Source organism: Antechinus flavipes, chromosome 2 (assembly GCF_016432865.1).
Source record: "Antechinus flavipes isolate AdamAnt ecotype Samford, QLD, Australia chromosome 2, AdamAnt_v2, whole genome shotgun sequence".
In the NCBI taxonomy this organism is placed as follows: domain Eukaryota; kingdom Metazoa; phylum Chordata; class Mammalia; order Dasyuromorphia; family Dasyuridae; genus Antechinus; species Antechinus flavipes.
This window is the reverse complement of record NC_067399.1, coordinates 554,555,047-554,568,428: the sequence shown is the minus strand read 5'-3', so window position 1 is coordinate 554,568,428 and position 13,382 is coordinate 554,555,047. Positions and strand designations below refer to the sequence as shown.

Here is a 13,382-nt window from a genome sequence, read left to right as displayed (position 1 = left end):
CAGAAATACAAAAAAAGATGGATATTACATATTATATATATTGGCAGTAAACTGACTCTTAGAAATGGAAAATTTTTAAAGGGTACATTGATGCATCATTCTTATCCAGATAAAATGTAAAAAAAAAAAAAAAAACCTTTAAAACAAGTTTATAAATGAAAATAATTCAATAGCATGAAATAAACTATATTAAATAATTCACAATTGTATTAACAGACCATTTTGTAGGAGAACAGTCTTGATGAATGTACTCATGTTTTAAGGTCTTACTCAAAAATATACATATTTATTGCACTGATTCATATATATAATATTCTCTCCAAATCTCAGCACACTATTTTTATTGAAACCCTGGGAAGTTGTTTAGCATTCGAAAGAGGCTCAGAATTTAGTACTCAAGCTATATGAGAAACAACTGAAGGGAACTGGGATTTTAGTCCAAAGAAAAAAACATAAGGAAAGACCATAACTATATTCAAATTTTTGAAGGGATGTAATATAGAAAAAGGTTATCTTATAGAAACTAGATTTGTTGTTGTTCTAGAGCAATGGGGTCAAACAAACAGAAAGGATCCCTCCTGAGCCCACAGTGACTTAGAAAATCACAAATTAACATCACCTATGTTGTATTATGTTTTTATTTATTTTGCTCAATTGATTTCCCGATCACTTTCTAATCTGGTTCTGCCCAAAGGGAGATGGATTTGACATCTGTGTTCTAAAGGACAGAACAAGTAGGACAGCAGCTAAAAACTATGAGAAAGTATTGTCTCAATGTAAGAATGAACTTTGTCACAGCTAGAGCTGTCCAACGTGATATGAACTGACTCATAAATGAATGAGTTTCCCATCACTGGAAGTATTCAAAAATTAAAATGATTTCACTTATAAGGGATATTTTGTGGTTCTTCAGGTGATTCAATCATGTCTTACTCTTTGGGATCTCACTTGAGGTTTTCTTGGCCAAAATACTGTAGTGTTCGCCATTTTCTTTTCAGGCTCATTTTACAGATGAGGCAACTGAGGCAAACAGAGTGAAGTGGCTTCCCCAGGGTCACTTAGCTAATAAGTATCTGAGGCCATAGTTGAACTCAGGAAGATGAGTTTTTCTGATTCTGAGCCTGATAGTCCATCCACTGTGCCCGATACCTGCTCTTATAAGGGATGTTACAGAACAGATTTTTGTACTGGGCACATGACTTGACACAATTCTTTTGATGCTAATACTCAATAATAATATGTGACAACTATAGAGTTTGCAAGGTTTATAAAGCACTTTGAACATAGGATCTTTTTTGATTTAGTGACTCCATGATGCAAGAACATTAGGGCATATGGGATTTTTTTTAGTTATGAGTATTTTAAAATGATTCAAGAGTATGACAGGTTAGATGCCTTCAAGGGAAGGCAACCTTACTTTACAATCAAAGTTGCAGCATATATAAGATATTTTAATTCCTATCTTGATAATCTACTTCTCAAAGTCTGCAGAAAAAATGAATTTTAATACTTTAATATTTAATATTAAAGAGTATTTGATATTTATTTTCCTTCTCCATTTTTCTTACTGATTCTATTTAGCCAAGTAGTGAAATGGGAAATTGATAGTAAACATCTGTCCCTTCATGATTGCTTTTTGCAAAAATAACTAAGTAGTACTAGGATAAAAACAATTTGCTTTTTTCCCTCCTCTAATTTCTAAAAATGGAATTGATTTGATAAGTGGAAAGGAGCCTTCTTTCACTACAGTTCCAATATCTGACCTCACAATGAAATAACAATGTTTTGCTGTGTCATAATTAAATGCTATTTCTAATAGGCACCTGACAAAAAAAAAAAACCAGGCTTGAGCCCTGGGAGGTTCATGAGGTTAAAAAAGTGATGTAGGTTACTATTTAAATGATTCTTCTGTGTTGTCATCCAGACAGTTGGAAGTAAACAACACATAAGCAATAAGATCCCTTGCTAAGAAAGCCAAGAAACCATGTGATACTTTGGGAAGCTGACATGTCAGAATGTCCGACTATTTGCCAAGATCTTCAATTATGTTTTAGAAACTGACTACCTCTCTACAAACTTACTGAGAAAAGAGTATAAAGAAGAGGGCACAGTTTGAATACTCTGACCTTGTCCAAAGTTACTATACTAAGAGACTTTTATTAAGAAGGAAGATATTTTGTGTCCTGTTCTACCTATGAGTCAGCAACCAAGTATGCCTACTGAAGGAAAAAAAAAAGAAAACAGATGGAACTAACGGGAAACATAATAAAATACATAAACTTCATATATTAAAAAAAAAAAAAAAAGAAAGAAAAAAAGCAATTCAAAATTCATAGTGGTAAAGGCACTACAGAAGAGTCAAAAAACCCTGGACCTTCATCCCAACTATAGCATTTAACCAATTTGTATTAATTTTTGTGAACAGCAAGTTCCTCATTTGTAGAATGTAGGTTAATCAGCTGCCTCAGTTACCTCAAAAGTGTCATTGCAGAGATCAAATGAGATACTGGTAAAATGAGATACTGCATATAAAAGTATTTCATAAAAAACAAAGGACTATATGAATGAATCTGGTATCAACATAAATTAAAGAATTTTGGGAAGGGAGGAAAGTAGGAAGGAAGGGAAAGAAAGAAGGAATCAAATGTGAAAGTGCATATGAAGGAAATTCATAATTGGTAAAGATTTGTATAACTATAAGGTGATATTAAATGCATTTTCAGATACATGTATAAGTGAGATATAGAAATACATGTATAAACTATATAAATAGAGTATAAGTGATTTCCAGGTCACTCCCTAGCATTCTTCAATGAATTTGGGACAAGCCTTCTAATTTTTTCTTTTTTTCTGAACTCCCCCTCACATTAGAGAATTTCAACAGTCATAATGACTCACTCTCAAAAACCCTAACCATTCAGTTCCTCAACCTATTCACTTCCCATGACTTACCTACATTAGACACACACAAAGTTGTTTATACATCACCCTCAAATATACTACCCCTCAAGAATTGCAAAATTCATTTATCTGAACACATCTATATTAGCTTTTTGCCTCTCCCTTTGTCTTCCTTAAAAAATCCTACGTTTCATCTGCATGCAAACTCCAATCCTTTCATCTCTCTATTCTCTTCTAAACTCTCTCTCCTATATTAGCTATTCTCCCCCTTCTTCCCCACCCCATTTTGACCCCTTGGTAAACCAATTCAATTTGATACTCACTCTCTTGAATCCTTATCTCCCTTATTCATATAACACTCCTTCATTCCCCTTTACATTTCCCATTTCGCATCAGGTGCCTTCTGCTACTTTCTTCACCCATTTCATATGATGAAATCTTACTCTTCACCAAGATGAACTCTTTTACTTGACCAAGCAAACCCATTTCATGTCATCTCCTTTAAGATTGGCTCCTCTATCATTTCCATTCTACCACTTATTTTTACTCTGTCTGCAGCATGCCTCTTACCTTTCCCCATCCTGGGGGGAAAAAACAAAAAAACAACCCAAAACCATAACTTGAATTTTCCATCTCCACTAATAATGACCCTAAATGTCTTCTGCCTTGTATAGCTAGATTCTGTGCAAAAACAAAACAAAATAAAAACAGGTACCTCCAGTTTCTCTACTCTCTCTTTTTTTTTTTAAAAACCCCATATAGTCTGGATTATCATTTTATCATTCTACCAAAACTGTTCTCTCCAAAAAATGCCAGTTATCTCCTAGTTACCTAATCCAATAGCTTTTTCTCAATCTTCATTTCCTTGGCCCCTCTGTGGCTTCTACCATATTGATCACTTCCTCTTCCTTGATCCTCTTTTTTAATCTAAGTTTTCAGGACACCATTCTCTCTGGCTTCTCCTATCTACCTTACCAATCTTTCTTTGTTTACTTTGCTGGATCCTCTTCTGGATCATGCATTCCTCAGAGCACCCTTTTCTCCTCCAGCTTCACTATCTCATTTGGGGATTGAATGAGCTCCCATTACCACTTCTATGCTGATTCTCATATCTACCTATCCTTATCCAACGTGTCTGCTGACCAGCAATTTCCTATCTCCCACTGCCTTTAAAGCATCTCAAACTTGACGTCCAACAGACATGTTAAACTCAATCTGTCTAAATGGAACCTATTATCTTTGTCCCCAAATATGAAATTTTAATTTCTCTCTAGGGCAAAAACCATCCTCCAAGTCCCTCAAAATCCCAATTGAGGATTCATCCTTCACCCTTCACTTTCTCTCACCATACTCTCCCCACCCCCCCAAATCTGATGTCAGAAACAACCCCTTCTCTTCTTTTGTCACCATTCTAGTGCAGGCCCTCATCACCATGCCCAGACTATTACAATAGCCTATGAGTAGTCCTGCCTACCTCAAGTCCATTCTCTATTCAGCCATTCAAGTAATTTTTTGGGAGAAGAGGCAAGGCAATTGGGGTTAAGCGACTTGTCCAGGATCACATAGCTACTAAGTGTGTTAAGTGTCTGAAGCTAGATTTGAACTTAGGTCCTCTTGACTTCAGGGCTGGTGCTCTATCAACTGAGCCATCTAGCTGCCCCCAAAAAATTTTTTTAAAGCACAAATCAAACTATGTCACTCTCTCCTCCTCCTCCCCCCATTCCAGCCAACTAATAAATCCCAGTGATTCTCTATCATCTACAGATTCAAACACAAAAATCTTCTGTTTTACAATCAAAACTCTTCTTAAATTAGCCCTTCCTATCTTTCTGGTCTTATACCATACTCTTCTCCATCTACTCCTTGATCAAGTGACAATATCTTCCCTTACTGTTCCTTACCGGCATTTTCTCTGGCTCTCCCCTATGTGTGGAATGCTCTTCCTCTCCAATTCAACTAGCTTCCCTTAAATCCCAACTAAAATCTCTTCTTTAACAGAAAGCCTTACCCAATTCTTCTTAATTCTAGTGCCTTCTCTATGTTAATTATTTTCTTTTTATGCTCTATGTAGATTGTTTGCACATTTTTTTTTTTTTTTTGCATGTTGTCTTCTCTGTTAGACTGCAAACTTCTTGAAGCTGTAGGGTTTGTATCCCCGGTGCTTATCATAGTGCCTGGCACATAGTAGATGCTTAATAAATGTTTACTGATTAATTGATTGATACATACTGATTGATCCTGGGCATGTAAAATAAGGAAATGAAAGAAGATTGAAAGATAAAAGAATAAAAAATATGAATATATTGATGTGTGTATAGGTGTGTGATTGTAAAAAAAAAAAAAATCTGAGTTCTTGGAAGAATGATCTATGATATTAGCGTCCTTCCAAATGAAAGTCATGAGAATGATAATCTCATATCCCTTCCAACTTTAGACTTTAAAGTTCCAAAAATTAACTTCTTTTAGTTGACATACTGATAACAGGAATTCCAGAGAGCATGTTGGATCGAGAAAACTAGCCTCAATAAAATAAGGAGGATTGAGAATGGGGTGATATAATGGCAACAGGAGAAAGAAGTAAGCATTTAAGCTTGATTTGGTATGATTTGTGGAGAAAGAATCTTGTTTGTCAAACAAAATTTCATTACCAAACATCAGAATGTGTTGTGAAGACTCCATCCTTAAGTGACTCTGGAGACATCCAACGAACAGGTAATAATCCTTTACCTCCTTTTCGGTAGTAATCTGTCTCATAGATATCTCTTGTCATACCAAAATCTATAAAATTGAAAGAAGGAATAATGGCTTAACATAGTCAAGCAGTTCTTTAGAGGGGAAATGAAGGCACATAATAAACATAAGATCATTCATATTGTTCACTAACTTTGTTAACAGCACTAAATCCAATAGATGGGATATGAATGTATGCTACTAATTGCTAAATATTGGTGTGCTTCACATTAATAAAACCAGATATTTAAAAATCCTAAATGTCAACAAATTAAGGGATGATTATTCTCAAGAGAAAAAAAAAAGATCTCAATGATTCTTTGCTTTTAAAAGTGTTTACCACAAAATTCCTTTAAATAATGGAATATCAGAGCATTTAAAGATGTGATTTACAAAAGCTTGATATTATAAAAGAATGATTCTTAATCCATAAAGCAAATTAATTTCTTTCAAAATTTACCCAAATAAAAATTCATTTCATGTTAATTCATTCCAAGGAAAGATCATCATAATAATAGGTAGAGACAAAGTACTGAGATTCAGCATTCCCGTTAAACCAAGTGAAATACTGAGATTTTCTCTAGCCTACTTCTTAAAAAAAAAAAAAAAAAAAAAAAGACTGGCTCTCCCTATCTCACCCCAAGCTGGAAATGTAGGGGCTACTCATGATCCTGATCTTACCACTGATCTACATAGGAGCTTTGGCTTTCTAAACTTCAGCCAGGGCTGGTTTGTCCCTTTTTAAGGCAACTTGATAGCTCCCTATTCTCAGGAGTTTACTACATGAGCTCAAGAAATTTTCTAGTCTTCTCCTGTCACCCCAATCATAAACATGAAGAATTGTACTTGCTCACAGTGAGATTCCTAAGAAAGTTTTTATTTACAAGCTACCTAAGACCATTATTCAATAATGGTTTTCCAATGGATTAATCTCATTCAGTTTTTCAAGTTTTCCTTATTTTTGTATCCTTAGCAGTTAGTATGTAAATATGATATCTGGTTCTCCTTTAAACCTAAATTAATTCCTTTCCAGGTTACTTTATTTAAAATATTACTGTACATCAACTCTTCCTTTCTCATGGCAAACTCTGTTTCTTTAAACTTTCCTGTACATTGATTTGTTATTTCCTCAAGAGGTTAAATTAAGCATATTTGAAAATATGCAAGGGCAAAAGTACAAGAGCATCTTGGACCTTAATTAACATAATTTTCCTGCACAAGGTTAAAAGCTAATGAAGTTACTATTATTAAAAAAAAATTAGTACATATCCTTCTTGATACATGAAACATGGCTCCAGGAAAATATTTGTGAGTGCAAGATTCTGGCCTTTGAGTTAACCCAGTGCCATATAAATCAGAAAATGAAAGAATGCTGGGTCATTCCACTGAGGAAAGATTATAAAGTTTTTGCTTAATATAAAAATTTTAAATAAATTTTAAAAAAGACAATTCCAAGAAAAAAAATCTGCAAAGAATTGCTAGAAGTAACAATAATGATGATAACCATATTAATATTATTAATTATGATAATGTAATAATAACTAACATTTGATTATGTGCCAGGACCTGTGCTAAATTTTTATAATTATTAATATTATCCCTATTTTAAATATGAGGAAATAGATCAAACAGTCTGGAACCTAAGTGATGCTTAATAATTATTTATTGTTCAAAAGAATATTAACAGGGAAGTAAGAAAAATAATCATGTGCATCATAAAATCAAATATATAATAAAATGTTTTAGATTTTTAAATTTTGGTTTGTTTTGTTTTTAAATGAGGGTAGGGTATACAAAGAGAAAAGCAAAACTTGGCAGAAAAGATTCCACTGTAGGGAACTCAGAAGAACAAATATCCTCTCCAAGGGTCCTCTGTTTACTCATTTACTTCTTTTTTGTACTGACATATCCCTCCTCACCTCTTTGGCTCTTGTCGAAAACCCCAGTGAAATGGTTCTTGGCCACTGCTGACTGGTCTATGAGAGCCATGTGTGCTATAACTTTTGCAATAAGGTCTTTGAAAGCAGCCTTGCTCCATATATGTAATCTAGGCTTACATGCTAGCAGGTGTTGAATGCATATTTCATGACAAACATAGTTTTGTTTAACCTGTTCTTTTACTCAGTAGCACATAGTTTTATTTGTAAGAGCAAATGCAGAAACACCTGTTTTGGAAATAATTCTTGAGGAGCTATTCATAGTTTCCTGAGGGAGGGGGAGGGAAAACCATAAAATATCTCATTTAAAAATTACAGTTAAATGCTATTATGTGTGGGGAAGTGGGGGGTAGGAAAACATTCCATTAAAAACTATAGAGAAAATACATGAAAAAGTTAACTTCTGAAATCGTTTTCTTAGACTATAATATTTTTCTTATGATTTTTCCCTTGTGCTTATCAGAGCCATCATATGAAAAGTGAAGAAGCTAGGCTGTTTCCACAGCAACACCGTAGTTTTATTTGGTGTATGTTTTCCTTGGTGCATACTAAAAATAAGTACACTTAAGATGGAAACAGTGATCACTAGAAACTACATCACTAGCCAACAATCTAAAATCCACTTAGGACCTCTGCTTTTGTTTTGTTGTTGCTTATCAAACAGGTCTCTAAGTGAGGTCCTGCCTCATGCCTGTCTCTCTGATCTCCTGATAGCAGCACACGCGTCTCCATTTTCATTAGAAATATTATTAGTGGGAATTTATATACACACCACCCTCCAGAAGTTGGGGGAGTCTTTGACTTAGGGGAATCTAAGTTTAACAGCATAGGAATGCTACCACAAACAAGGGCCACATAAGACAAAATGGAAGAGTGTCTGGAAAGATAATTGAAGTAATCTATCTAGAGCTAAAACATATGATACCTTGGAAGAAGGAAATAAAAACAACTGCAGATAACGTAGCTTAGCTGAACTTTTGCAGGGCTATTGCAACATACATATGCAACATACATAGATCTGTAAAGTATGTTGCTGAGCACCTATTGTTCCTGGAAATCATCATCATGCAAACCCTGAATAGAGAGACAAATAGCAAACAAAGAGCAACATATTTCCTTAAACAACAACAAAAGACAAAAGTACTTCCAAAACCCAACTAAATCTAAATTAATACAAGAAAATATAACAGAAGTATAAAAGATTATTTCCTTTTGATAGGTGCAGAGTTGGAAAGATAAAGGAAAACACACCTCCGATTTTGACGGTGAAATCTTCGGCAACCATGCAATTCCTTGCAGCGAGATCCCTGTGGACAAACTTGTTGGCATTGAGATATGCCATACCATCAGCAATCTCTCCAGCCATCTGAATCATCTTCTTTAAAGTTGGAAGCATCTGGCATGGATTATTCTGATGGAGAGCAATAAAGGATTCAAATGTGAGAAAAATTGAGAATTTGTCCTTTTCAAAACTGTAATGCCTTTTCTCAATTCTATCACCACAAGTCAGTCTGCTAAGGAATCAGCATGTTATTATGTAGACCATAGCATCTGTTTAGTGGTAAAATCATGTGCTCACTCCCTAACCACATCAAGCTCAACAACAACGAGAAATGCCAATTAGCACTCCTTTAGACCGGGGATTTCTATTTTGGGAAGTACATAAAATGTTTAAAGTGAAACAAGCAATTTTTGGTATTAAGAATTCTATTTTACTCAAGCACCTAGAAATTTATACTCCTTTTAACTCAATGGTTTACCAAGGACAAAATATAGTTAAGAGAAGGTCATTCTAAAACTCATTTGAATGTCCATGCTTTTGAAAAACAGGACAAATATTCAAATATATAAATCTCCTGTCTCAATTTTCTTTTTCTTTTTTCTGAGGCAGTTGGGGTTAAGTGACTTGTCCAGGGTCACACAGCTAAAAAGTCTTAAGTATCTGAGGCCAAATTTGAACTCAGGTCATCCTGACTTCAGGGCTAGTGCTCTATCCACTATGCTGCCTAGCTGCCTCCTCAATTTTCACATAAACTTTTTTATATTCCTTTTAATTTTCCTTTTTTACACTTAAATTCCCTATTAATATAAGCAACCACTCAGTCAATTGGCATTTACTATTAATAGCAATATTTGCTATTGTTTTTCATTTTCTTCCACTATGGGATTTTCTCGGCAAAGATACTGAAGTGGCTTGCCATTTCCTTCTCCAACTCATTTTACATATGAGAAGACTGGCAGGTGATCTGCCCTAGATCTCAAATCTAGTAAGTGTCTGAGGTCAGATTTAAATTCAGGAAGATGTCTTCCTGATTCTTGGCCCATCACTGTAACTACTGAGATACCTGGCTGCCCTATTTATTGAGTATCCTACAAGTCAGGCATTGTGCTAAATACTGAGGCTTCTTATAGAAATTAGGATTATAGATAGGACTTAATGGAAGCTTTGATGAAAACCAGGAGGTGGAAAGAGTATCTAGACATGGAGATTAGCCAGTGAAAATGATCAGAGGCTGGAGATGAACTGTGTGTGTCATATGTGAAACATAGCAAAGAGTCAGTGAATCACAGAATACATGGAAGGGGAATAAGGTGTAAGAAGACAAAAAAAGTTGTGAAGGGCTTTGAATGCCAAAGAGAAGATTTTATATTTGATCTTATGGAGTCACTGGAATTTACTGAATGGGGGTAAGGATGTGTGGGACAAGATCAGAAATGCACTTTAGGAAAATTAATTTTACAAATGAGTAGAGGAGAGACAGATGTGGGGAAGGACTTGAGGTAGGAAGAGTCCCTAGCCAACTACTGCAATAGTCTAGAGTTGAGTTGATGGCAGTGTCAAAGGATAGGAGTATATAAAGATGTTAAGACAATAAAATTGATAAATCTTGGCAATAGCTTGAATATTAAGGATGGGAGAGAATGAGAAGTTGAAAATAACAGAATGGAATCTGAGTGATGGAGAGGATGGTTGTACCCTTGACAATTATACAGGAGTTCCAAATGAGCAGGGGGGGAAGAGGGAGGGGCAAAGAGGGTTTTGGGGAAAGAAAAAAAGTTAATGAGTTTAACTAAGTTTAAAATGTTTATGGGTCATCTAGTTCAAGATGTCTAAATGCAGTTGGAGATGTAGTTCTAGGGGTTAAGATTTCATTTTTTTCAAATCTCTATTCAAAAGCATTAACTTTATTAATCATTTAACTCGGTAATGATATAGGATGCCCTTCTTTTTCCTACTGATACATACCTTATACTTCTATAAATATAGTTTGTAGTTTAAAAATCACATTCCTTTACAGTATTTGAGCTTAATAATCTTGTGAACTCCCTGTCCCTACTTTAAAAAATAAAAACTAGAGCAACAAAAATTGAATTTTAACATATAATCTATAACTTAAGTAGTAAGAAGAATGCAAGTAAATCTATTCATTACTTTGAGGAGATTTTTTTAAAGCACACTATTGGAAAGGAAAAAAGGGAATTTCATACCTTGTGAGATATCCACACTGAGCTAAGTATAAATAGAATAATTCTTCAACTACTTAGTTATGGTAACTGTTTCTGATCCCACAATGTATTCCTCAAAGACAAGCCCAGTACTCTTTAGTGTTCTCAATTATTTATCATTATTTAAAAATCACAAAATGCTGTTTCATGTAACTAAGGATGAACAGTTTTATAAATAATCTTTCATTATCTTTTCTTTTCTTGATTCAATATTTCCCTTACATTTTGGGTACTTTTTATAGCATTTCTCAAATGTTTTGGTCTTTAAAAGTTTTCACTTTTTGAGTGTGCACACTTCAGTTTTATAAATTATATGACATACTTTTCTCCCCACCCCAAAGAGCTTTTATTAATAAAGACTTATCTACAGATAGTTGCTGGATTCAAAATTAAAATGGCTTAGTATTTTTATGAAAATAATTTTTACCTCACAGACCCATGAAAGGATCTCTGGGATTCCTAGTGATCCCCAGACAGGACTTTGAAAACCATTTTCTTAAATACTATATGTGTTTATCGAAAAATCACAATCCATAATTAATTTCAAAGAAAGACTGTGTATTTTTTTTTGGATCAATTACAATGCTGATATGTTGTTTCATTTCTCTATGACAAATTGTATCTCTTCCATTACAATTTCTGGTGAGGAGAAATCATTAAGCTTTTGAGAAACATTTAAAAGATGTGGGTAGTATGGGAGTATGGATGAGGCAGGCCTCTCACTTCAAGTATCTTATGCTTGTTGTTGAGCAATTTCAGTCATGTCTGATCCCTCATGACCCCCATTTGGAGTTTTCTTGATAAAGATATTGGAGTAGTTTACCATTTCCTTTTCTAGCTCATTTTACAGATGAGGAAATTGAGGCGAATAGGGTTAAGTGACTCGCCCAGGATCACACAGCTGCTAACTGAGTTAGGATTTGAACTCAGAAAGAAGTCTTCCTGACTTTAGGCCCAGAGCTCTGTGCACTATGGTGTCATTCAGCTGCCCAAGGATATCACTGGGTGAAAATGAACTGCTACAGAAACACAAAATTAGGAAGTCATCATGAAGATCATTGTTTAATGTCTTCATTTTATACTTTAGGAAACATTTCCATAGAGGTATGACTTTCCAGTGGTCATAAACCTACTTAATGGAAGAATAACTTGGTCTCCTAATTCTCAATCTCTCTCTAAGGAGGTAGTAACAGGAAAAGTAGAAAAGGGTAATTGGGCAGAAAAATGGAGAAAGTAGAGACCTTAAAAGCTTGTTGTAGATTTTCTTATAATCATTTAGAAAATAAATGTACTTAGAACAACCTTTCACCATTAATGAAGTTTTTTTCTCTCAATGTAAACTGGTATACATCTGAATTTTATTCTATGTTTATTTTCCAACAGACCATCATTCAACAATAAAAATAACACATGGTAAAAATAGTCTTAAGAGCTGAAATGTAATTGTAATTCAGTGATCTTCAAAAGTATAGTATAGATACATTTTTAAAGCAGGGACTTTTAGTTACTTATATTTTCAAAGACAACCCATTCAAAGTCCTTGAAGAATTAGACCCATAGACTGTTAAAGATACAATGAAATCACCAATGAATCATTCTTTGGAACTTGAGAGGGGGCAAAGGTTCATATTTAATGAAAAATAAAACAAAATTGTGCTCAAATGGAGAAAAGCTAATATAACAGTATTCAGGAGAGATAGGGACACATAGGTTTCTGCAAAGCAAATCCTTAACTATAGGGAATGGAAAGAATGACTACATAGCAACTGCCAAAAGTGGGTCAACTCTACAAAGATTTTTAAACTTCTATCAGGCCCAATTGAAACAGTCTGCTGCATTTAAAAATGTGATAGAATTACTAGTAGCAGTGGTAGTAGAAGTAGGACTAGTACTAATGGTGTTAGTGTTTCTAGTGGTGGTGGTAATGACAGTGGGAAAAATAGTAGTAGGGGGTGGAGGGATAAGCAGTAATTGAAGTACTAGCGGTAATAGTAGTAGAAGTAATAACAGTAATAATTGATATTGATATACTTTTTAAAAGTATGCAAATAAAAACTGACCTCTGTTTCTGGCCTCAGAGATCTGAGGTAACTTTTGAGATCCCCTCGTGTCATCAATTCCATGATGACTAACGTTGGCTGGCCCTGGGACACTACTCCAAGCAACCGTACCTGGAAGGGAAAACCAGATGACTCAGATCCTAAGTTCACACAGTTTTGTTCCCATCTTCTCTACTGCTAATCCTATCGTACAGAACTGTTCTGAGTGATGATGAGGAGGTTTTAGAGAGCACAAAATACAAGAGGG

At 34.6% G+C, this 13,382-nt stretch overlaps 1 protein-coding gene across 1 annotated transcript in view; it reads right to left on the bottom strand.

Moving 5' to 3' along the window:
• IGF1R (insulin like growth factor 1 receptor) overlaps positions 1–13,382 on the bottom strand; it is a 367,206-nt gene that overhangs the window by 11,297 nt on the left and 342,527 nt on the right. The window contains exons 18-20 of the mRNA XM_051981024.1: positions 13,136–13,246; positions 8,820–8,979; positions 5,550–5,679 (exon numbers count right to left, since the gene is read on the bottom strand). Of these exons, the coding sequence (XP_051836984.1) occupies positions 5,550–5,679; positions 8,820–8,979; positions 13,136–13,246 (401 nt within the window). The remainder of the gene's footprint in view (positions 1–5,549; positions 5,680–8,819; positions 8,980–13,135; positions 13,247–13,382) is intronic.